General features: G+C 44.7%; 2 protein-coding genes across 6 annotated transcripts in view; both read left to right on the forward strand.

The window, feature by feature from the left end:
* LOC112262203 (protein GREB1-like) overlaps positions 1–21,592 on the forward strand; it is a 68,230-nt gene extending 46,638 nt beyond the window's left edge. Inside the window, exons 15-33 of the mRNA XM_042330432.1 lie at positions 3,330–3,510; positions 3,607–3,796; positions 4,117–4,253; positions 4,662–5,016; positions 6,431–6,546; positions 6,640–6,897; positions 7,786–8,142; positions 8,242–8,401; positions 10,492–10,594; positions 11,374–11,529; positions 11,774–11,910; positions 14,692–14,853; positions 15,346–15,550; positions 15,737–15,899; positions 16,019–16,255; positions 16,497–16,632; positions 16,819–17,013; positions 18,799–18,937; positions 19,806–21,592. Coding sequence (XP_042186366.1) covers positions 3,330–3,510; positions 3,607–3,796; positions 4,117–4,253; positions 4,662–5,016; positions 6,431–6,546; positions 6,640–6,897; positions 7,786–8,142; positions 8,242–8,401; positions 10,492–10,594; positions 11,374–11,529; positions 11,774–11,910; positions 14,692–14,853; positions 15,346–15,550; positions 15,737–15,899; positions 16,019–16,255; positions 16,497–16,632; positions 16,819–17,013; positions 18,799–18,937; positions 19,806–19,969 — 3,551 coding nt within the window. The 3' untranslated portion in view covers positions 19,970–21,592. The remainder of the gene's footprint in view (positions 1–3,329; positions 3,511–3,606; positions 3,797–4,116; positions 4,254–4,661; positions 5,017–6,430; positions 6,547–6,639; positions 6,898–7,785; positions 8,143–8,241; positions 8,402–10,491; positions 10,595–11,373; positions 11,530–11,773; positions 11,911–14,691; positions 14,854–15,345; positions 15,551–15,736; positions 15,900–16,018; positions 16,256–16,496; positions 16,633–16,818; positions 17,014–18,798; positions 18,938–19,805) is intronic.
* A 1,189-nt stretch (positions 21,593–22,781) lies between these two features.
* Positions 22,782–23,538, forward strand: part of LOC112262204 (phosphatidate phosphatase LPIN1) — a 51,972-nt gene continuing 51,215 nt past the window's right edge. For 2 of the 5 annotated variants that reach the window (XR_006084579.1, XM_042330140.1), the window contains exon 1: positions 22,782–23,137. Coding sequence is in view for 4 of the 5 variants with exons in the window: in XM_042330140.1 (XP_042186074.1) it covers positions 23,078–23,137 (60 nt within the window). In the remaining variant the exon portion in view is untranslated. The remainder of the gene's footprint in view (positions 23,138–23,538) is intronic. The other 3 variants (XM_042330142.1, XM_042330141.1, XM_042330143.1) reach the window with 3 other exon arrangements.

Genomic DNA, 23,538 nt, shown 5'->3' on the forward strand with positions numbered 1-23,538 from the left:
CCTTATGTGTGAGGGTGTCTACTACCACTATCAAACATGTATCAGTCTTTCTGCAACAGAGCCATCCTTATGTGTGAGGGTGTCTACTACCACTATCAAACATGTATCAGTCTTTCTGCAACAGAGCCATCCTTATGTGTGAGGGTGTGTGCATGACAGTGATATAAACATGTATCAGTCATTCCAGTTTCCTTTTGTGATGATCACAATCTTATGAAACATGAACCCTCAAGATCCCCCCACACAGTTCCCCAATAGCTGTCCCTCAACCATTCGAACATGTCCCACAGTCTTTCTGCGGGGAAAAAAAATACAATTCATTCCATTCCCCACCCCCAAGAACCCCCCAATGCACCAACAACCAAGAGAATGAACTAAAGAGAAACAAGGAAAAGACAAGAAAATAGCAAACAACAATGCAAAACAAATAATAAATAATAACAATAATACATTTAAAACAAAGGACATCAAGGACACCTGAAATCATAACAGCAATGCCAACGGGAAATGTTTGTGTGCATGTCTGGCACTATTACATGTATGTGTGTTCTTGTATGTGTTTATTTGAATGAGAGTGTGTGTATATGCATGTGTACAAACACAAACAGCATCAGCCTCAGGCAAACCGGCATTAGTTGTAAAAACACTGCCACTTAGTGTCATTCAAATGTACTTATATTATGGTTTATTTCAAAGGACATTGACCATCATTCTCTCACACAGCAACTCCACTCCCACTTGTCTCCAATTCTGGCACCAACCCTCATTCCCTCACCATGTCAGCTTCCCTCAGCCCATCCCAACCCTCAGCTTCCCTCAGCCCATCCCAACCCTCAGCTTCCCTCAGCCCAAACCAAACATCAACCCTCAGCTTCCTCCAACCCTCAGCCCATCCCAACCCTCAGCTTCCTCAGCCCATCCCAGCTTCCCTCAGCCCATCCCAACCCTCAGCTTCCTCAGCCCATCCCAACCCTCAGCTTCCCTCAGCCCATTCCCTCAGCTTCCTCAGCCCATCCCAACCCTCAGCTTCCCTCAGCTTTTGACCATCATTCCTCAGCAACTCCCACTCCCACCCTCAGCTTCCTCAGCCCATCCCAACCCTCAGCTTCCCTCAGCCCATCCCAACCCTCAGCTTCCTCAGCCCATCCCAACCCTCAGCTTCCCTCAGCCCATCCCAACCCTCAGCTTCCTCAGCCCTCAGCTTCCCTCAGCCCATCCCAACCCTCAACCCTCAGCTTCCCTCAGCCCATCCCAACCCTCAGCCCATCCCAACCCTCAGCTTCCTCAGCCCCCATCCCAACCCTCAGCTTCCCTCAGCCCATCCCAACCCTCAGCTCCTCAGCCCATCCCAACCCTCAGCTTCCCTCAGCCCATCCCAACCCTCAGCTTCCTCAGCCCATCCCAACCCTCAGCTTCCTCAGCCCATCCCAGCCCATCCCAACCCTCAGCTCCCTATCTCTGCTGGCCACCCACTTCCCTCAGTGTTTCTACACAACACATATCTTTCAACTATGCTATGATGTTTAACAACACATATCTTTCAACTATGCTATGATGTTTAACGTACAATTTGAATCTATCTATTAGAATCTACAGATTGCTTGTTGAAGATAAATACTTTTACTACGAGTATTAGTATATTAGTAATTGACTAACCCAGTCTCTCCAGATCTCCTAACAGCACTATTTCTAGTGTCAATTATAGATCAATGCTATGCATTTTTAGCCATTCTTGAACCTGAGACCAGAAACAGGCTACCTGAGAGCAATACCAAAATTAATGGTCTATTGATTCTGTATCCTCACAACAAAATCCGCAGAGCTTCGATGATTTTATGCCACAAATATTCAAAATTTTGATGGTGGCAAGAATTCTATATAATAATTTTAGCTGAAAAGCACGAAGTCTTGAATCTTGCGTTATTTTATATATCAACTCATACACCCTGTACCATGGAATCAGTACATCAAAAATCTCTTCCCAACTATTTTACAATCTGTATGGCACAGTTGTCAACATCCTGGTCCTCAAATGAAACGGGTATACTTTCCTATTTATGCTATTTTTATTCCTCCGCCAGTTTTGATCCTTTATATTGGGCAGACAGACTAGTTCCCTACCTCCTCCTACCTCCTACCTACCTCCTCCATTTTTGGGGCAATGCAGTAATCAATTGTGGTTGTACTCTTGGATTGAGCAGACCTTCCCATACAATTCTGATAACCACATGAAGGACAAAACTCTACCATTACAATTTACAATATAATTTAAGAACAAAATACCCCTTTCAAACATATTTCCCATAAATACAGGTATTTTATCAACCAGCACATTTGAGTTCAGCCATAATATTTGTTGTAATATTTGTTCTATCGTTTCAGGGGGGTGAAATTGAAATTGTAGCCAGCTCTGTAATGCTTGTTTGAAAAAGACAGATACTTTGAAAAAAGTATCATTTTCAATTAATCGAAAATGAGACATGGCAATCTGCACAAAGGCCATTTTTAAACAATGGATGAGCTTTTCTTATTAATCTACTTGAGAACCATTTAGGGTTTAAGTTTTTTTTTTTTTTACTTTCTTCTTATTATTATTCCTGCTCGTCTTTCCTCAACCTCCATCCCTCCTGAGGTGACTTCCAGAAGTTGTCTTCAGTTCTTGTTCTCCTCTAACTGATGTGTTTTATAGAAACCTAGCAGCCTGAAGACACAAAGTTGTGTAGCAGGCTGAAGACACAGAGCCCCCTGCTGGTGTGTTTTATAGAAACCTAGCAGGCTGAAGACACAGAGCCCCCTGCTGGTGTGTTTTATAGAAACCTAGCAGGCTGAAGTCACAGAGCTCGCTGCTGGTGTGTTTTATAGAAACCTAGCAGGCTGAAGTCACAGAGCCCCCTGCTGGTGTGTTTTATAGAAACCTAAATTCAGAGATGTGTTGGCTCTTGTTACTCAAACTTTCACCTGAAACACATTGTTGCCATGTGGGTGTCTGTCTGTGTGTAAAGGGAAATGGGATACCTAGTCAGTTGTACAACTGAATGCATTCAACTGAAATGTGTCTTCCACACTTAACCCAACCCCTCTGAATCAGAGAGGTGCGTGGGACTGCCTTAATCAACGTCCTCATCATCGGCACACGGGGAGAAGTTGTTGTTGGGGGTCCCTGCCTTGCAGAACGGCAGATTTTTACACCTTGCCAACTCTGGGATTCTAGCGACCTTTTGGTTGTCTGGCCCAATGCTCTTAACCACTAGGCTACCTGTCGCGTGTGTGTGTGTGTGTGTGTGTGTGTGTGTGTGTGTGTTTAATCCCTGTCTGTGTGTGTACTCTAGGTGTCCTACAGAATCTGGGGTTGGAGCAAGACTGTCTGTCTCAGAGAGAGGCAGAGCGCTACGTGGTGAAGATGGACCAGGAGGCCAGGGCGCGCATTGATGACCTCATACAGGAAGCAAAAAGGAACCCCAACACACTCTTCATTCTGGTTCATGACCACGCTCACTGGGACATCAGCAGGTGTGTGTGTTTTTGTGAGTACTCGTGTATGTGCATGGGTGTGTGTGTCCTTGTGTTTCTGACATGATCATAACATATATATCCCGTGGTTCCCAGTGGAGGGTATGGTGCCAGCGGTGGTGACTCCGGCAGTGGGTTGGTGGACAGCCTGCTCAACTCCTGTCAGATCAGAGACGCCAACAACATCCTGATTCTCCACGTCACCTCGTTCCCCTTTGCCCTGCAGACACAACACACACGCATCAGCCCATACAACGAGATACACTGGCCCTCTGCTTTCAATAATGTAAGACACTCTCTCACATACACAAACAGTCACACACAGAGAGTCACACACACACGTACACTGTTTTCTCAAACTCTTGTTTGTGTGTGTGTGTGTGTGTGTGTGTGTGTGTGTGTGTGTGTGTGTGTGTGTGTGTGTGTGTATGTGTGTGTGTGTGTGTGTGTGTATGTGTGTGTGTGTGTGTGTGTGTGTGTGTGTGTGTGTGTGTGTGTGTGTGTGTGTATGTGTGTGTGTGTGTGTGTGTGTGTGTGTGTGTGTGCGTGCGTGTGCGTGTGTGTGTGTGCGTGTGTGTGCGTGCGTGTGTGTGTGTGCATGCATAGGAAGTGGATCTGTACCTTGAAAAGACACAGTACTTTGGTGTGTGTGAGCTGCTGGACTCGACTCGTTCAGGCAGCGGTCTGCCTCTCCTCCGCTACGACAGCACCTTCGAAAGCATGGCCTCTGTCCTGGAGGAGTGGTAACACACGCATACACACACATACACACATACATGCATATATGCACAGAAACACACATCTACTCACTCACGCAGTCACACAAACACACAAAAATACACACATAAACATAAGATTTCATTTGGGCTATCAAATTTTTTTCATATTAAATGTTTTATTTATTAAACATTTATTTAACTAGGCAAGTTAGTTAAGAACAAATTCTTATTTACAATGACAGCCTATCCCCGGCCAAACCCAGATGACGCTGGGCCAATTGTGCGCCGCCCTATGGGACTCCCAATCACCTCAAACCAGGGTCTGTAGTGACACCTCTAGGACTGAGATGCAGTGCCTTAGACCGCTGCGCCACTCGGGAGCCCAGAAATGACACAAGCATGTAACTAAATTTCTTGATGCCCCTGTCCCAGGTTCCCCAAGCTACACAGTGCAGTGATCCGGACCCAGGTTTTAATACAACACTACTGTGTGGCCATGATGGCCGTGTCGGGTCGGTCTGGCTCAGGGGGGCGGAGCCAACATAAACACACCTCCGTCGAGACGCTGGAGATCGTCCAGAGCCTGCTTAGCGCCGCCCAGCGATGCCCCTCCCACCATGGTCACATGGTGCTGATACGGCTCCCCTCATTGGCTCTGGCAGGGTGGGCCCACCAACGGCTGGTGCGGATCAGACAGAGACTGGGGCTGGAGGAGCTCTTTGAGATCATCCTGGGAAACCCCAGCCAAACCCTCAGCATAGGACAGAGCTTCACTGAGCACATCAAGGTAAGGTTAAACAACAGGAGAACTGAAGGCCAGCATTCTGGAGTCGCCTCTTCACTGTTGACGTTGAGACTGGTGTTTTGTGGGTATTATTTAAAGAAGCTGCCAGTTGAGGACTTGTGAGGCCTCTGTTTCTCAAACTAGACACTCTAATGTACTTGTCCGCTTGCTCAGTTGTGCACCGGGTTCTCCCACTCCTCTTTCTATTCTGGTTAGATCCAGTTTTCACTGTTCTGTGAAGGGAGTAGTACACAGCGTTGTATGAGATCTTCAGTTTCTTGGCAATTTCTCACATGGAATAGCCTTCATTTCTCAGAACAAGAATAGACTGATGAGTTTCAGAAGAAAGTTATTTGTTTCTGGACATTTTGAGCCTGTAATCGAACCCACAAATGCTGATGCTGCAGATACTCAACTAGTCTAAAGAAGGCCAGTTGTATTGCTTCTTTAAATCAGAATAACAGTTTTCAGCTGTGCTAACATAATTGCAAAAGGGTTTTCTAATGATCAATTAGCCTTTTAAAATGATAAACTTGGATTAGCTAACACAACGTGCCATTGGAACACAGGAGTGTGTCACGTCCTGACCTTAGTTCCTTTTTTATGTCTCTATTTTAGTTTGGTCAGGGCGTGAGTTGGGGTGGGCATTCTATGTTTTTGTTCTATGTTTTGTATTTCTGCTTTTGGCCTGGTATGGTTCCCAATCAGAGGCAGCTGTCAATCGTTGTCTCTGATTGAGAACCATACTTAGGTAGCCTGTGTTCCCACTTTGATTTGCGGGTAGTTGTTTTCTGTCTCTGTACCAGACAGGACTGTTTCGTTTGTTCCATTTTGTTATTTTTGTTCTAGTGTTCAGTGTAATTAGAAGATCATGAACAAGTACCACGCTGCACCTTGGTCCTCTCCTTCTTCCACCTACGACAGCCGTTGCACAGTGATGGTTGCTGATAATGGGCCTCTGTACTCTTATGTAGATACTCCATACAAAATCAGCCGTTTCCAGCTACAATAGTCATTTACAACATTAACAATGTCTACACTGTATTTCTGATCCATCTGATGTTATTTTAATGGACAAAAAAACAACAAAATCTTTCAAAAAACAAGAACATTTCTAAGTGACCCCAAACCTTTGAACGCTAGTGTATGTTTAAAGAGTCTCTGAGTAGGAGTGCTGATCTAGGATCAGTTTTGCCTTTTAGATCACATGAACAGGGATAAGGATCTAGCTTAGGGTTGTTACCCCACGTGACAGTTAGGTACAGTAGGTTCCTTAGTGGACAACATTGTACAACAATCTCAAAGTAGGGCAGGCGACATATACTGTAACCTTATACAATCTATTACTGTCCTAGTACTTGGTAAACGCCTGTGTGTGTGTGTGTGTGTGTGTGTGTGTGTGTGTGTGTGTGTCCAGACATGGCTGAAGATCCAGGAGACAGACTGGGTTCCTCGTACCTACCTGGAGCTAGAGGCCCTGCCCTGTATCCTCATCCTCTCTGGGGCAGACCCCCTGGGAGAGTCCCTACCCAGGTACACACGCACGCACGCAAGCACACTCACACACACACACATACGCAAACATTGGATTGGTTGATTGATGTATTTTCTCTCTCCTCCGACCAGATCACTGAAGTACTGTGATCTGTGTGTGATAAGCTCCTCCTACCTGCAGCGCACGGCATTGGAGCAGGAGCTAGGATTGGCGGCCTACCTGGTGAGGGTGGAGTCCCAGGGGTCACAACCCCACGGCCACGCCCCCGGCCTGGGCAGGGACCTATCAGAGAGCGACTCAGACAAACTCAACAGCACCGACAATGAGGAGAAGGAGGGGGGAGAGAACAGTGAGAGATGTTCAGTTAAATTAAATACAAATAAATTATAGCAATTAAATAAGACAATGTCAGGTGTTTCTAACACTTAATAACACATTTGACTGTTTATATATCAACAGTATAACTCACCTGTGTTCTTCTCTATATCAACAGTATAACTCACCTCTGTGTTCTTCTCTATATCAACAGTATAACTCACCTGTGTTCTTCTCTATATCAACAGTATAACTCACCTGTGTTCTTCTCTATATCAACAGTATAACTCACCTCTGTGTTCTTCTCTATATCAACAGTATAACTCACCTGGGTTCTTCTCTATATCAACAGTATAACTCACCTCTGGGTTCTTCTCTATATCAACAGTATAACTCACCTCTGTGTTCTTCTCTATATCAACAGTATAACTCACCTGTGTTCTTCTCTATATCAACAGTATAACTCACCTCTGTGTTCTTCTCTATATCAACAGTATAACTCACCTCTGTGTTCTTCTCTATATCAACAGTATAACTCACCTCTGGGTTCTTCTCTATATCAACAGTATAACTCACCTCTGTGTTCTTCTCTATATCAACAGTATAACTCACCTGTGTTCTTCTCTATATCAACAGTATAACTCACCGGTGTTATTCTCTATATCAACAGTATAACTCACCTGTGTTCTTCTCTATATCAACAGTATAACTCACATGTGTTCTTCTCTATATCAACAGTATAACTCACCTGTGTTCTTCTCTATATCAACAGTATAACTCACCTGTGTTCTTCTCTATATCAACAGTATAACTCACCTGTGTTCTTCTCTATATCAACAGTATAACTCACCTGTGTTCTTCTCTATATCAACAGTATAACTCACCTCTGTGTTCTTCTCTATATCAACAGTATAACTCACCACTTCCTCTTCTATTCCCTCTAGCTCTGAAATCTGACCTCCCTGGCCTTGGTCACAGCGCTCCCTCTGTCCCTCACCCTCCCTCGGTTCTCCAGCCCCCCCGAACCTTCCCCGACAGCATTGCTGCGGACCCCCTCCATCCCCACACCACCCCCCAAGGCCCTCACCGCCCCCCAACACCCAGCGCCGGCCCTCCAAGTCCACTTCCTTGGTTTCCTCCTCCCCCCTACCCCCCTCTCTCCTTCAGGGTTGCTCCTGGGCACGGGGGGTGAGCCGCCCCCCTTCCCTGCTGCTGCCCCGGGCACTCTATGACATCATCAAGGCACGCGACGGGAGCGGGCTGCCTCGCTGCACCTCCTTCCTACCACACCGGTCTGTGACCTGGGCCAGCTCCTTCAAGTAGAAAAAGTCACACACAAACACACACACACACACAGTTGAGTAAGATGATGCTGTATATCAATGTTTCTAATGAAGCTTTCCCTTCCTCTGTGTCAGACCTCTGCTGAGTAAGATGATGACATGTACAGAACAGTCTCTGTATTACCGCCAGTGGACCATCCCACAGCCTCACCACATGGACAGCAGCAACCGCCCTGCAAAGGGGCGCACAGACAACTTCCATCCCCGCAGACTGGTGCTCAGTGGACCCCCACAGGTATACACAGACATACACACATGCAGACTGCTGCTCAGCGGACCCCCACAGGTATACACAGACTTCCATCTCCGCAGACTGCTGCTCAGTGGACCCCCACAGGTATACACAGACATACACACATGCAGACTGCTGCTCAGTGGACCCCCACAGGTATACACAGACATACACACATGCAGACTGCTGCTCAGCGGACCCCACAGGTATACACAGACTTCCGTCCCCGCAGACTGCTGCTCAGCGGACTCCCACAGGTATACACAGACTTCCATCCCCGCAGACTGCTGCTCAGCGGACCCCCACAGGTATACACAGACTTCCATCCCTGCAGACTGCTGCTCAGTGGACCCCCACAGGTATACACAGACTTCCATCCCTGCAGACTGCTGCTCAGCGGACCCCCACAGGTATACACAGACATACACACATGCAGACTGCTGCTCAGTGGACCCCCACAGGTATACACAGACTTCCATCCCCGCAGACTGCTGCTCAGCGGACCCCCACAGGTATACACAGACTTCCATCCCCGCAGACTGCTGCTCAGCGGACCCCCACAGGTATACACAGACTTCCATCCCTGCAGACTGCTCCTCAGTGGACCCCCACAGGTATACACAGACTTCCATCCCTGCAGACTGCTGCTCAGCGGACCCCCACAGGTATACACAGACTTCCATCCCTGCAGACTGCTGCTCAGCGGACCCCCACAGGTATACACAGACATACACACATGCAGACTGCTGCTCAGTGGACCCCCACAGGTATACACAGACATACACACATGCAGACTGCTGCTCAGCGGACCCCCACAGGTATACACAGACATACACACATGCAGACTGCTGCTCAGTGGACCCCCACAGGTATACACAGACATACACACATGCAGACTGCTGCTCAGCGGACCCCCACAGGTATACACAGACATACACACATGCAGACTGCTGCTCAGTGGACCCCCACAGGTATACACAGACATACACACATGCAGACTGCTGCTCAGCGGACCCCCACAGGTATACACAGACATACACACATGCAGACTGCAGCTCAGCGGACCCCCACAGGTATACACAGACATACACACATGCAGACTGCTGCTCAGTGGACCCCCACAGGTATACACAGACATACACACATGCAGACTGCTGCTCAGCGGACCCCCACAGGTATACACAGACATACACACATGCAGACTGCTGCTCAGCGGACCCCCACAGGTATACACAGACATACACACATGCAGACTGCTGCTCAGCGGACCCCCACAGGTATACACAGACATACACACATGCAGACTGCTGCTCAGCGGACCCCCACAGGTATACACAGACTTCCATCCCTGCAGACTGCTGCTCAGCGGACCCCCACAGGTATACACAGACATACACACATGCAGACTGCTGCTCAGTGGACCCCCACAGGTATACACAGACTTCCTTCCCTGCAGACTGCTGCTCAGTGGACCCCCACAGGTATACACAGACATACACACATGCAGACTGCTGCTCAGCGGACCCCCACAGGTATACACACACACACACACATGCAGACTGCTGCTCAGTGGACCCCCACAGGTATACACAGACATACACACATGCAGACTGCTGCTCAGCGGACCCCCACAGGTATACACAGACTTCCATCCCTGCAGACTGCTGCTCAGCGGACCCCCACAGGTATACACAGACATACACACATGCAGACTGCTGCTCAGCGGACCCCCACAGGTATACACAGACATACACACATGCAGACTGCTGCTCAGTGGACCCCCACAGGTATACACAGACATACACACATGCAGACTGCTGCTCAGTGGACCCCCACAGGTATACACAGACATACACACATGCAGACTGCTGCTCAGTGGACCCCCACAGGTATACACACACACACATGCAGACTGCTGCTCAGTGGACCCCCACAGGTATACACAGACATACACACATGCAGACTGCTGCTCAGTGGAAACACACACACACACACATACATAGCCTTACACACACACACACACACACACACATAGCCTTACACACACGCACCAAAACAAACACACGCCATACTGACTCCTGTAAACTGTTCAGGTGGGGAAGACAGGGGCGTACCTCCAGTTTCTGGGCATCCTGTCTCGTATGCTGATCCGACTGATGGAGGTGGACATCTATGATGAGGAAGATATCAACTTCAGTGAGTTACCATGACAACACTCCCATAACCACTGTGGCTGTGGGTCTCTGAATTGTGTTTTACACCTCTGTGCTATTGTATATTAGAGCAGTGAAGGGTGCAGAGTCTTAATAGTCCAATGGCTCACTGAGAGCACCTTCCATTCAACTGAATGTGATGACAGATAGATACACCTTCCATTCAACTGAATGTGATGACAGATAGATACACCTTCCATTCAACTGAATGTGATGACAGATAGATACACCTTCCATTCAACTGAATGTGATGACAGATAGATACACCTTCCATTCAACTGAATGTGATGACAGATAGATACACCTTCCATTCAACTGAATGTGATGACAGATAGATACACCTTCCATTCAACTGAATGTGATGACAGATAGATACACCTTCCATTCAACTGAATGTGATGACAGATAGATACACCTTCCATTCAACTGAATGTGATGACAGATAGATACACCTTCCATTCAACTGAATGTGATGACAGATAGATACACCTTCCATTCAACTGAATGTGATGACAGATAGATACACCTTCCATTCAACTGAATGTGATGACAGATAGATACACCTTCCATTCAACTGAATGTGATGACAGATAGATACATCATCTGGGCCGTGCTGACACTCCAACGGTCCAAGATTCTAGAAAACAGCTGTGCAGACGCAGAAGCGGGTTGGACTCTGATAACCCTACATGAGGTTTTTTATTGCGCTATTATTAGCTGTTATGAATGTATCATGAATATATACATATCTGTATTGTATAGGTGGTCAGCTGGAGCGTGTCCAGTACCAGCCAACCTGTGCCTCCTGGCCAGTCACAGACACACTGATGGGTATTCCGTTTGACTATACCGTCCACGACCCCAAATATGAAGACATCAGCACTGTCTACTGCCCTGACTACTACCCCAACACTGATGGTTGGACATCTCTCTAGGACCATAACATTATCATAGGCAGTCTTACTGGATCATTGTCTTGGACCTCCTGGTCTTTTGTTCTACTATTGTAGAAAAAAACATACTAGATAACCAATGACTGGCTAAACTCTGTAGCTGTGTACAGTATGTGGTTCTGGTTCTCAGATGCTCTATGGTTATTCCATGGTTGTTGACTGGTGTTCTCCTGATCGACTAACCCCCAGCCCCCCTGTTCTGCCCCCAGGAATCCCCAGACGTCAGGAGGACGTGTATCTTCGGAGGCGTACGGCCAGAATCAAACTGTCTAAATACGCAGCCTACAACACCTACCACCACTGTGAGCAGTGTCACCAGTACACGGGCTTCAACCCCGCATACCAGGTGAGCAGAGAACACAGACACACACAGTCTCAAACACACACACGGTCTCAAACACACACATGGTCTCAAACACACACACACACACAGTCTCAAACACACACACGGTCTCAAACACACACACGGTCTCAAACATACACACAGTCTCAAACACACGCACACACACAGTCTCAAACACACACACAGTCTCAAACACACACATGGTCTCAAACACACACACAGTCTCAAACACACACACGGTCTCAAACACACACACGGTCTCAAACACACACATGGTCTCAAACACACACACACACACACAGCCTCAAACACACACACGGTCTCAAACACACACACGGTCTCAAACACACACACAGTCTCAAACACACGCACACACACAGTCTCAAACACACACAGTGTCAAACACACACACACAGTCTCAAACACACACACACAGTCTCAAACACACACATGGTCTCAAACACACACACACACAGTCTCAAACACACACACACAGTCTCAAACACACACACACGGTCTCAAACACACACATGGTCTCAAACACACACACACACACAGTCTCAAACACACTGTTTATTATTAGCTGTACTAATCAGTGCATAGTTGGTCTTTAATATTTTGTATCTCTCTGGGACATGATCATGTATTCTATATCTGTAGATACATGATCATGTATTATAAATATATTATAATTTATAAATATAAACATACAATGCCTTCCAAAGTTTTCAGACCCCTTGACTTTTTCCACATTTTGTCAATTGATTTCTAAAATATCCACATTTCAACAAAATTGATTCAATAAAAAAAAATCCTCAGCAATCTACAAACAATACCCCATAATGACAAGGCAAAACAGGTGTAGATATTTTTTGCACATGTATTACAATTTAAAAACAGAAATACCTTATTTACATAAGTATTCAGACCCTTTGCTATAAGACTCTAAATTGAGCTCAGGTGCATCCTGTTTCCATTGATCATCCTTGAGATGTTTCTGTTTTTTATTTTGTATACATTTGCAAAAATGTCTAAACCTGTTTTTGCCTTGTCATTATGGGTTATTTTGTGTAGATTTATGAGGGAAAAACTTTTTTTTTAATCAATTTTAGAATACGGCTGTAATGTAAGAAAATGTGGGAAAAGTCAAGGGGTCTGAATACATTCTGAATGCATTGTAGATGTGTAGATGTATATCTATCCTATATGTGTAGATGTATGATAATGTATTCTATATGTGTATATGTATGATAATGTATTCTATATGTGTATATGTATGATAATGTATTCTATATGTGTAGATGTGTGATAATGTATTCTATATGTGTAGATGTATATCTATCCTATATGTGTAGATGTATGATAATGTATTCTATATGTGTATATGTATGATAATGTATTCTATATGTGTAGATGTATGATAATGTATTCTATATGTGTAGATATGTGATAATGTATTCTATATGTGTAGATGTATATCTATCCTATATGTGTAGATGTATGATAATGTATTCTATATGTGTATATGTATGATAATGTATTCTATATGTGTGGATGTATGATAATATATTATATCTGTGCATATGTATAATAATGTATTCTATATGTGTAGATGTATGATAATGTATTCTATATGTGTAGATGTATGATAATGTATTCTATATGTGTATTCTATATGTGTAGATGTATGATAATGTATTCTATATGTGTAGATGTATGATAATGTATTCTATATGTGTATTCTATATGTGTAGATGTATGATAATGTATTATATATGTGTATTCTATATGCGTAGATGTATGATAATGTATTCTATATGTGTAGATGTATGATAATGTATTCTATATGTGTATTCTATATGTGTAGATGTATGATAATGTATTATATATGTGTATTCTATATGTGTAGATGTATGATAATGTATTCTATATGTGTATATGTATGATAATGTGTTATATATATTTATTCTACATGTGTTGATGTAAGGTAATGTATTCTCCATGTGTAGATGTAAGATCATGTATTTTATATGTGTAAGGACAGATGCTTGGAGAAGAGACAATGCTACCAAATACTATTTGAGTGTATGTAAACTTTAAGCAGGAATTGTGAAAAACCAAGTTTAAATGTATTTGGCTAAGGTGTATGTAAACTTCCGGTAGTATGAAATGTATTTATATGTGTATTTTATATGTGTAGATGTAGTAATAAACGTATGTATGATAATGTATTCTATATGTGTAGATGTATGATAATGTATTCTATATGTGTAGATGTATGATAATGTATTCTATATGTGTACATGTTCAATCATGAATTTATGTGTAGATGTATGATAATGTATTCTATATGTGTAGATGTATGATAATGTATTCTATATGTGTACATGTTCAATCATGAATTTATGTGTAGATGTATGATCATGCATTCTATATGTGTATATGTATAATAATGTATTATATATGTTCATTCTATATGTGTAGATATATGATAATGTATTCTATTTGTGTATTGTATATGTGTAGATGTATAATAATGTATTGTATACGTGTAGATGTATAGTAATGTATTCTATATGTGTAGATGTATGATAATGTATTTTATATGTGTAAATGTATGATAATGTATTTTCTTTGTGTATTGTATATGTGTAGATGTATAATAATGTATTGTATACGTGTAGATGTATAGTAATGTATTCTATATGTGTAGATGTATGATAATGTATTTTATATGTGTAAATGTATGATAATGTATTTTCTTTGTGTATTGTATATGTGTAGATGTATGAGTTGACCCTGCATGCCTTCACCTTCTCCCACCTGCTGCTGGGGGAGGATATCCAGCTCTACTTCATCATTCCCAAGTCTAAACACCACCACTTCAGCTTCAGCCAACCAGGAGGCCAACTAGAGAGCATGAGACTGCCCCTCACCTCCGATTGGGTAATCTAACTCAGCCCCTCACCCTTAATACTAACCGTAATACCCATTCTCTACCGTTCTTCCTGAGGTGTGCACTCATTCACTCCCCTTTATGGATGTGAAATAAATGGATTGGTTTAAGAAATAGGGTGCTAACTCATTACAGCAATCCAGTGCCTTTAAATCTGATAGGGGGATTGAGCAGGTACACATGTCAAGGAGAAGAGTAGAGAATCGAACCATAGCAGTACACTACTAACCCCTTCCTCAAACCCACAATCAGTGAAGTGAGGATGCACTGCATAATCTCACCACCAGGGAGCTCCCAAGAGCCTATTTTTCCTCTCTTACTCTTTATTCATTTCTTTATTTATTTATTTCCTATAGTACTTCCATATCTGAAACCTCCACTAACATATACAGTCAACATAATACATAGTATAGAAACCCTGAAAAGATCAAATCTTTGCAGAACCCACTCAAACTTGTGTATGTTTCTCGTTCCCCTATCAGAACCCAGACTGTATCAAGAGTCCCATCTTCACCCCAACAACAGGTCGTCATGAGCATGGCCTGTTCAACCTGTACCACGCCATGGATGGGGCGGCCCACCTCCACATCCTGGTCATCAAGGAGTATGAAATGGCTGTCTATAAGAAGTACTGGCCCAACCACATTATGCTGGTGCTGCCCACCATCTTCAATGGAGCCGGGCTCGGTACGCTATAACCACCTCCAGCTCCACTCTCTTTCTCACTAACTCACTCATTCTCTTACTCTCTCTCTCACTCCCCCTCCCTTCATCTATCTCTCACCCTCTCCCCCCGCACAAACAAACAAACTAACATACATTATGAGATACAGAGACAATGTCTCCCTCTCTGACCTCTGCCCCCTCCCCCAGGTGCGGCCCACTTCCTGATCAAGGAGCTGTCCTATAACAACCTGGAGCTGGAACGCAGCCGCAGGGTGGAGGGAGGAGGGCCGCCAGCCGACGTCTGGCCCTTCATCATCCTCTCTGATGGCTCCTGCGTCATGTGGAACGCTGTGGACCTGGACTCACACAGGTATACAGTCACACTCACACACACACACACGACAAGGATGATTCTCAGCTACACACACAACACAATTCCTTGTTGTCCTTGCATAGCTCTGTAATCCTCTCTCTCTTTCTCTCTTCCAGTACCTCAGGCCCTGCAGAGAGGAACGTGTCTCTGAAGCAGGTGCTGCAGCACATGGAGGCGTGTCCTGGCCTCACACAGTTCGGCCTCTGTGGGATCAGGAAGTGGAGCAGTCACTCCCCAGGTCAGGGGTCAGGGGGAGGAGCTCGTCACAGGGAGCCTTTCTCCAGAGGACACCTCCACGACTTCCTGCTTCTAAACGTGGACCTGACCCAAGGCATCCAGTTCAACCAGAACAGGTGAGACAGTAGACTAGAATTGAATAATATGCTAGAATAGTCCTGTACAACCAAAATGGATTAGAGAGGACAGACACTTGACTTTAGATAAGTCATTTGTTTTGGAAGAAGAGTATGGTGGCAGGTTGAAATGGTTTCTATGTGAACCATCCCTCACTCTTTCTCTCTTCCTCTTCTCTTTCCCTTCGCTCCTCTTCTCCCTCTCTTCCTCTCTTCCCCCTCTCCTCCTCTTCCTCCTCAGGTTTACGTGTGATGATGTTGACTTCACCCTGCGAGTCCCGAGTGCTGGTCTGCTCATCTGTCGTTTCAACAACTTTAGTGTGATGAAGAAACAGATCTCTATTGGAGGATACCACACCTTCATCATCAAGAACAAGGTACAGTCTTACACACACACACACAACCACACACACAAACATACACTCACAACATCATCTTCAAATCAAATGTGGTGTTCCGCAGTGATCGATTCATATCCCTCTGTAATGTGATGACTCAGTTGTAATGTTGTTGTAATGTTCATGCTAGGACCATTGTAATGTTGATATAATGTGTGGTTTCAGATGATTAACGTCCCCACCTCGGTCCAGCCGTCTCAGTATATCTGTGCCCCGGACAGCAAGCATCCATTCCTGGCCACGCCTGCACAGCTACTGCTGGAGAAATACCTGCAACACTCTCGCCTGTTCCCCCTTAGCACATGCAACTACACACACCCCATAGTGTCTGTAGACTGCTACCTCAACCTGGGGCCTGAGGTACACACACACACACACACACACACACACACACACAAATACATACAGTGCCTTGCGAAAGTATTCGGCCCCCTTGAACTTTGCGACCTTTTGCCACATTTCAGGCTTCAAACATAAAGATATAAAACTGTATTTTTTTGTGAAGAATCAACAACAAGTGGGACACAATCATGAAGTGGAACGACATTTATTGGATATTTCAAACTTTTTTAACAAATCAAAAACTGAAAAATTGGGCGTGCAAAATTATTCAGCCCCCTTAAGTTAATACTTTGTAGCGCCACCTTTTGCTGCGATTACAGCTGTAAGTCGCTTGGGGTATGTCTCTATCAGTTTTGCACATCGAGAGACTGAAAGTTTTTCCCATTCCTCCTTGCAAAACAGCTGGAACTCAGTGAGGTTGGATGGAGAGCATTTGTGAACAGCAGTTTTCAGTTCTTTCCACAGATTCTCGATTGGATTCAGGTCTGGACTTTGACTTGGCCATTCTAACACCTGGATATGTTTATTTTTGAACCATTCCATTGTAGATTTTGCTTTATGTTTTGGATCATTGTCTTGTTGGAAGACAAATCTCCGTCCCAGTCTCAGGTCTTTTGCAGACTCCATCAGGTTTTCTTCCAGAATGGTCCTGTATTTGGCTCCATCCATCTTCCCATCAATTTTAACCATCTTCCCTGTCCCTGCTGAAGAAAATCAGGCCCAAACCATGATGCTGCCACCACCATGTTTGACAGTGGGGATGGTGTGGTCAGGGTGATGAGCTGTGTTGCTTTTACGCCAAACATAACGTTTTGCATTGTTGCCAAAAAGTTCAATTTTGGTTTCATCTAACCAGAGCACCTTCTTCCACATGTTTGGTGTGTCTCCCAGGTGGCTTGTGGCAAACTTTAAACGACACTTTTTATGGATATCTTTAAGAAATGGCTTTCTTCTTGCCACTCTTCCATAAAGGCCAGATTTGTGCAATATACGACTGATTGTTGTCCTATGGACAGAGTCTCCCACCTCAGCTGTAGATCTCTGCAGTTCATCCAGAGTGATCATGGGCCTCTTGGCTGCATCTCTGATCAGTCTTCTCCTTGTATGAGCTGAAAGTTTAGAGGGACGGCCAGGTCTTGGTAGATTTGCAGTGGTCTGATACTCCTTCCATTTCAATATTATCGCTTGCACAGTGCTCCTTTGGATGTTTAAAGCTTGGGAAATCTTTTTGTATCCAAATCCGGCTTTAAACTTCTTCACAACAGTATCTCGGACCTGCCTGGTGTGTTCCTTGTTCTTCATGATGCTCTCTGCGCTTTTAACGGACCTCTGAGACTATCACAGTGCAGGTGCATTTATACGGAGACTTGATTACACACAGGTGGATTGTATTTATCATCATTAGTCATTTAGGTCAACATTGGATCATTCAGAGATCCTCACTGAACTTCTGGAGAGAGTTTGCTGCACTGAAAGTAAAGGGGCTGAATAATTTTGCACGCCCAATTTTTCAGTTTTTGATTTGTTAAAAAAGTTTGAAATGTCCAATAAATGTCGTTCCACTTCATGATTGTGTCCCACTTGTTGTTGATTCTTCACAAAAAAATACAGTTTTATATCTTTATGTTTGAAGCCTGAAATGTGGCAAAAGGTCGCAAAGTTCAAGGGGGCCGAATACTTTCGCAAGGCACTGTATGTGATTGTTCCAATGTCAGATCAGTCATTGGGGCATCTCTTTCCCTCCCTCCCTCTCCTTCCTTCCTTTCCTCCATCCTTTCCTTCCCCCCCCCCCTCTCTCTCCAGGTGACGGTGTGTTTTGTGAGTTCCAGACCTCGCTCCATCAACATCTGTACTACAGGGCTGCTGTTCAGCGGCCTGTTGCTCTGCTACTGGGATTCCTTCGTCACGCCAGGATTCCTAAAGAACTTTCACTTCCTCAAAGGTAAACGTCCACAGACCCATGCAGGCAGACTCACACACAGAGAAGTCATCACTTCCTCAACAGTAAACGTCCACAGACCCATGCAGGCAGACTCACACACAGAGAAGTCATCACTTCCTCAACAGTAAACGTACACAGACCCATGCAGGCAGACTCACACACAGAGAAGTCATCACTTCCTCAACAGTAAACAGACCCATGCAGGCAGACAGACCCATAAACGCAGGCAGACTCACACACAGAGAAGTCATCACTTCCTCAACAGTAAACGTCACACAGACCCATGCAGGCAGACTCACACACAGAGAAGTCATCACTTCCTCAACAGTAAACAGACCCATCCACAGACCCATGCAGGCAGACTCACACACAGAGAAGTCATCACTTCCTCAACACAGACCCATGCAGGCAGACATCCACAGAAACCCATGCAGGCAGACTCACACACAGAGAAGTCATCACTTCCTCAAAGGTAAACGTCCACAGACCCATGCAGGCAGACTCACACACAGAGAAGTCATCACTTCCTCAACAGTAAACGTACACAGACCCATGCAGGCAGACTCACACACAGAGAAGTCATCACTTCCTCAACAGTAAATGTCACACAGACCCATGCAGGCAGACTCACACACAGAGAAGTCATCACTTCCTCAACAGTAAACGTCCACAGACCCATGCAGGCAGACTCACACACAGAGAAGTCATCACTTCCTCAACAGTAAACGTCCACAGACCCATGCAGGCAGACTCACACACAGAGAAGTCATCACTTCCTCAACAGTAAACGTCCACAGACCCATGCAGGCAGACTCACACACAGAGAAGTCATCACTTCCTCAACAGTATTCTCTCTTCCCTCCTCCAGGGGCGGTTCTGTGTGTGATATGTGCTGACCGCAGCTCTCTGAGACAGACAGTGGTGAGGCTGGAGCTCGAGGACGAGTGGAGGTTCCGGCTGAGTGACGAGTTCCAGACAGCCAACGCTAAAGAGGACCGGCCCCTCTTCTTCCTCACAGGGAAACACATATGAACCCCCCTAACTCCTAAACCCATGAATCTCAACCCGTACCCCTCAGCTTGAACCCTGCTGTAGGTTCAAAACAGAAAGGCAAAAACTGTCTGTACACTTCTAGTGGATCAAGCCAATAACCCATGGAGAGAGTAGCTGCTAGTGAATATAGCTATGAGTCTGCGACTTGTATGGCTCTGTTTACTGTAGCATTGCTGTGGTATTTACTACAATACTACAATACTCCAATCAGCCCTCCTCCTCTCTGGTGTGATTTGTTACAAGTCATCATTCCACAGTGCATGCCACCATTCTTATTGTAGATAATGAAGTGTCGTTTTTTTTAAAGAAGTTTTTTGTGATATACAATGATTCAATATTTTGCATATATTTTGACAGTTTTGTGTCATGTAAAAAGTACTTATCTATGTAAAAGAAGATGTTTTCTTCAGTGATTTCACGCCAGTGTTCTTCAAGAGGTGAGAACTCTTATGTGTATTTGGCTCTCATTTCTGAAGCTCCGTGTTTGTGGTCTCCTGATTGTCAATATGTTGAGAAACTTGAATTGATGTTGTCATGTTCTATAGACACAATGTCCTGTGTACTGTTATGTTTTACAATGTATAAATGTACATGTTCCGAAAACAGTCTCAATCTATTTTACAGTATCTGCTGTTGGTTATGCTGTACATCCGTCCAAGTTGGTGCTCTTCTGAATGATGTTTTTTACCATCAGGTCCGAGAGAACCACTCGGAGTGCAGGCTTTCATTCCAGCCCAGCACTAACACACCTGTTTCAAATAATCAACTAATCACAGGCTGTATGTAGTCTGGACCAGGAATAGTTGATGCGGGGCTGGAACAAAAGCCTATGCACCCATTTGCTGTCCAGGTGCTGGAGTCATAAAACCCTGCTCTAAACATTGACTCACTGCTCTTCACACATCTCTCACAGCAACTCTGATTTCCCACCACTAGTGGGTGGTGTCTCCCTGTTTATCCCCCCGCCCCTCCCTTTGTATTATTTTTGCTACACATAGGAGACGCGACACTATCTGTTGCCAGCAGAGGGCAGCACACACTATACATTTAAACTGACGGTCAATGGAAGCTATTGCCACTGGGCTCAAGTTGAGGACAGATGAGAACAATAAATCAAGTCCAATTGAAATGTGCCTTACTGACACCGAACCGTGTTACCTTACGCCTAAGTTTTCCTCTTAGCGAACCACTAAGATAATCAGTCATTATGTAAGAGTCTTGTGGCCTACTGTAGTTATACAGTATTATACAACGGGTGGGTCTAATCCTGAATGCTGATAGGTTAAAACCGCATTCCAGCCAGTGTCTATTCCACAAATCTATGATTTTAAAATGCCTTTTTACTCTGTTCTATCAGACTGCGCAATCCATTGTCTCATCAACCCAGCCAAGAAATGTATAAACTTTATTTCCAGTACAAAAAGCATCTAGACATTATCTCACATTTCTTTTAGACTAACATTTAGTTTTCAACAGCAGAGATTTGTATAAACCTTGCTGTCTGTCTCCGACATTTGCAACATTATTTCAATATTGAAATTCGATCTCCAGCTGTTCCATAGCGAAGAACGTTGGGAGTCGGGACGAGACACAGGCAGTGTTTCTCAGCCAGTCAAAATCATGAATCAGCTGGCATCATTTTTATGAATATATATATATATTTATATGTACAAAAATATATAAATTGATAAAAAGTGAAATGAAACACAGCTAATTTCCAGTGATTTTGTTACTGTAGTTGTCTTGTTGGCTAGCTCCTATGAGCAACAGTGTTACCTTACACCTAAGTTTTTCCTCTTAGCGAATCACTAAGAGAATCTGTCATTATGTAAGAGTCTTGTGTCCTACTGTAGCTATACAGTAGTGTACCCCTGCAGTAGATAGTGGTGAGACATGGTGCAGGTCTGTACTAGCTAGGGCGGGGGGGTTCCAAGGGGGCAGATAAGGACATCTATGGCAATTCAATTGAGCTGTGTGTCCTGGGTTGGAGGGACATGTTGAGCTGACCTGTCTAGCAGCCTTTGATCCAGGGGGTATGGAGCAGGTATAGAGCAGCCACGTCACCTGTGATACATCGTATTAGACGTCCATCCAAGTCAGAGGACGTTGGGAGATGACATGGAAACCGGCCAATGGGGGCAACAGTTATCAATGTTACCTTCAAGTTGGTTTCAGTTTTAAACATCTGCCTCTGGTGTAAAAAGTTGCATGTTTGAATCCAGCGATAGAAAGTTGTTTTTGAGATTTTTATTGTAAGCCGATCCCAAACCTTAACCCTTACCTTAACCATTCTTAGTTCATGCCTAACCTTAGTATTACAGAGTTAATGCCTAAACTTAACCCTAACCGATTGACATTTGAGAAACATGGATGTGGCGTGAGACTGTGGGAGCTTGTAGGATAGAGGAGGGGGTGTAGAGCAGAGGGCAGAACTTAGGGGACCGAGTCTCTCTCCCAAGTGGCTCTGATGACGTCACTGAGAGAGCTGAGAGTCAGATAGCAAACCAGTTCCAGGAGTTACTGCCCCAATAGATGTCTCACTCATGACGGGCCTGTGTGTGTGTGTGTGTGTGGGTGTGTGTGTGTGTGTGTGTGTGTGTGTGTGTGTGTGTGTGTGTGTGTGTGTGTGTGTGTGTGTGTGTGTGTGTGTGTGTGTGTGTGTGGGTGTGTGTGGGTGTGTGTGTGTGTGGGTGTGTGTGGGTGTGTGTGGGTGTGTGTGTGTGTGCCGTCCTGGCCTTTTAAAGGAGCTGGGATAAGATCTGGTGGGTGCTCTAACGTTTAGCTTTGGAACGCGGTTCTCAGAACACACTGGATAAAATTAGTCCCACAATATCTCCAGAAACACTATATAGACAGTCTGACAAGTGAGAACGAACACAGTATTACAGTCTGACACAGAATAGCTGGGATCACTACGTGCTTTAACTGTTTTATTGAACCTTGACTTAACTAACGTCTGAACACACTTGTCTGTTAGATCACCAAGTATCTAAAACACACACTTCAGTCGGATCACCTGGTTTTTAACACAGAAACACACCTTTTGGATCGTATACCTGAGTGGGGATCAAGCCGTGTCATGGAATCATGACCCCAGAGGAACATCTGGAAAAATTCTGCAACAACGCCAGTCCCAACTGGTCCTGGGTACGGTGACCTGTCTGTCTGTCCACCTGCTTGTCTGTCTGCCTGTCTGTCTGTCTGCCTGCCTGTCTGTCTGTCCACCTGCTTGTCTGTCTGTCTGCCTGTCTGTCCACCTGCTTGTCTGTCTGTCTGCCTGCCTGTCTGTCCGCCTTCTTGTCTGTCTGCCTGCCTGTGTATGTCTGCCTGTCTGTCTGTCTGTCTTCAGTCACTCACTCTCTCTCTGTTTCTCTCATCTCTATCATATCATGGACAGACAGACGGTCCTATAATGACCTAAAACAGTTCTTTAGCAACCACACTCTCTCTGAGTATGTCACTATCTGAGATAGATGACTACTATAACCTGAGTCTAGACAGACTGTTCTGTTGCTGAATATCCGTCTGTAGACAGTCAGTGGCGGCAG

Source organism: Oncorhynchus tshawytscha, linkage group LG11 (assembly GCF_018296145.1).
Source record: "Oncorhynchus tshawytscha isolate Ot180627B linkage group LG11, Otsh_v2.0, whole genome shotgun sequence".
In the NCBI taxonomy this organism is placed as follows: Eukaryota; Metazoa; Chordata; class Actinopteri; order Salmoniformes; family Salmonidae; genus Oncorhynchus; species Oncorhynchus tshawytscha.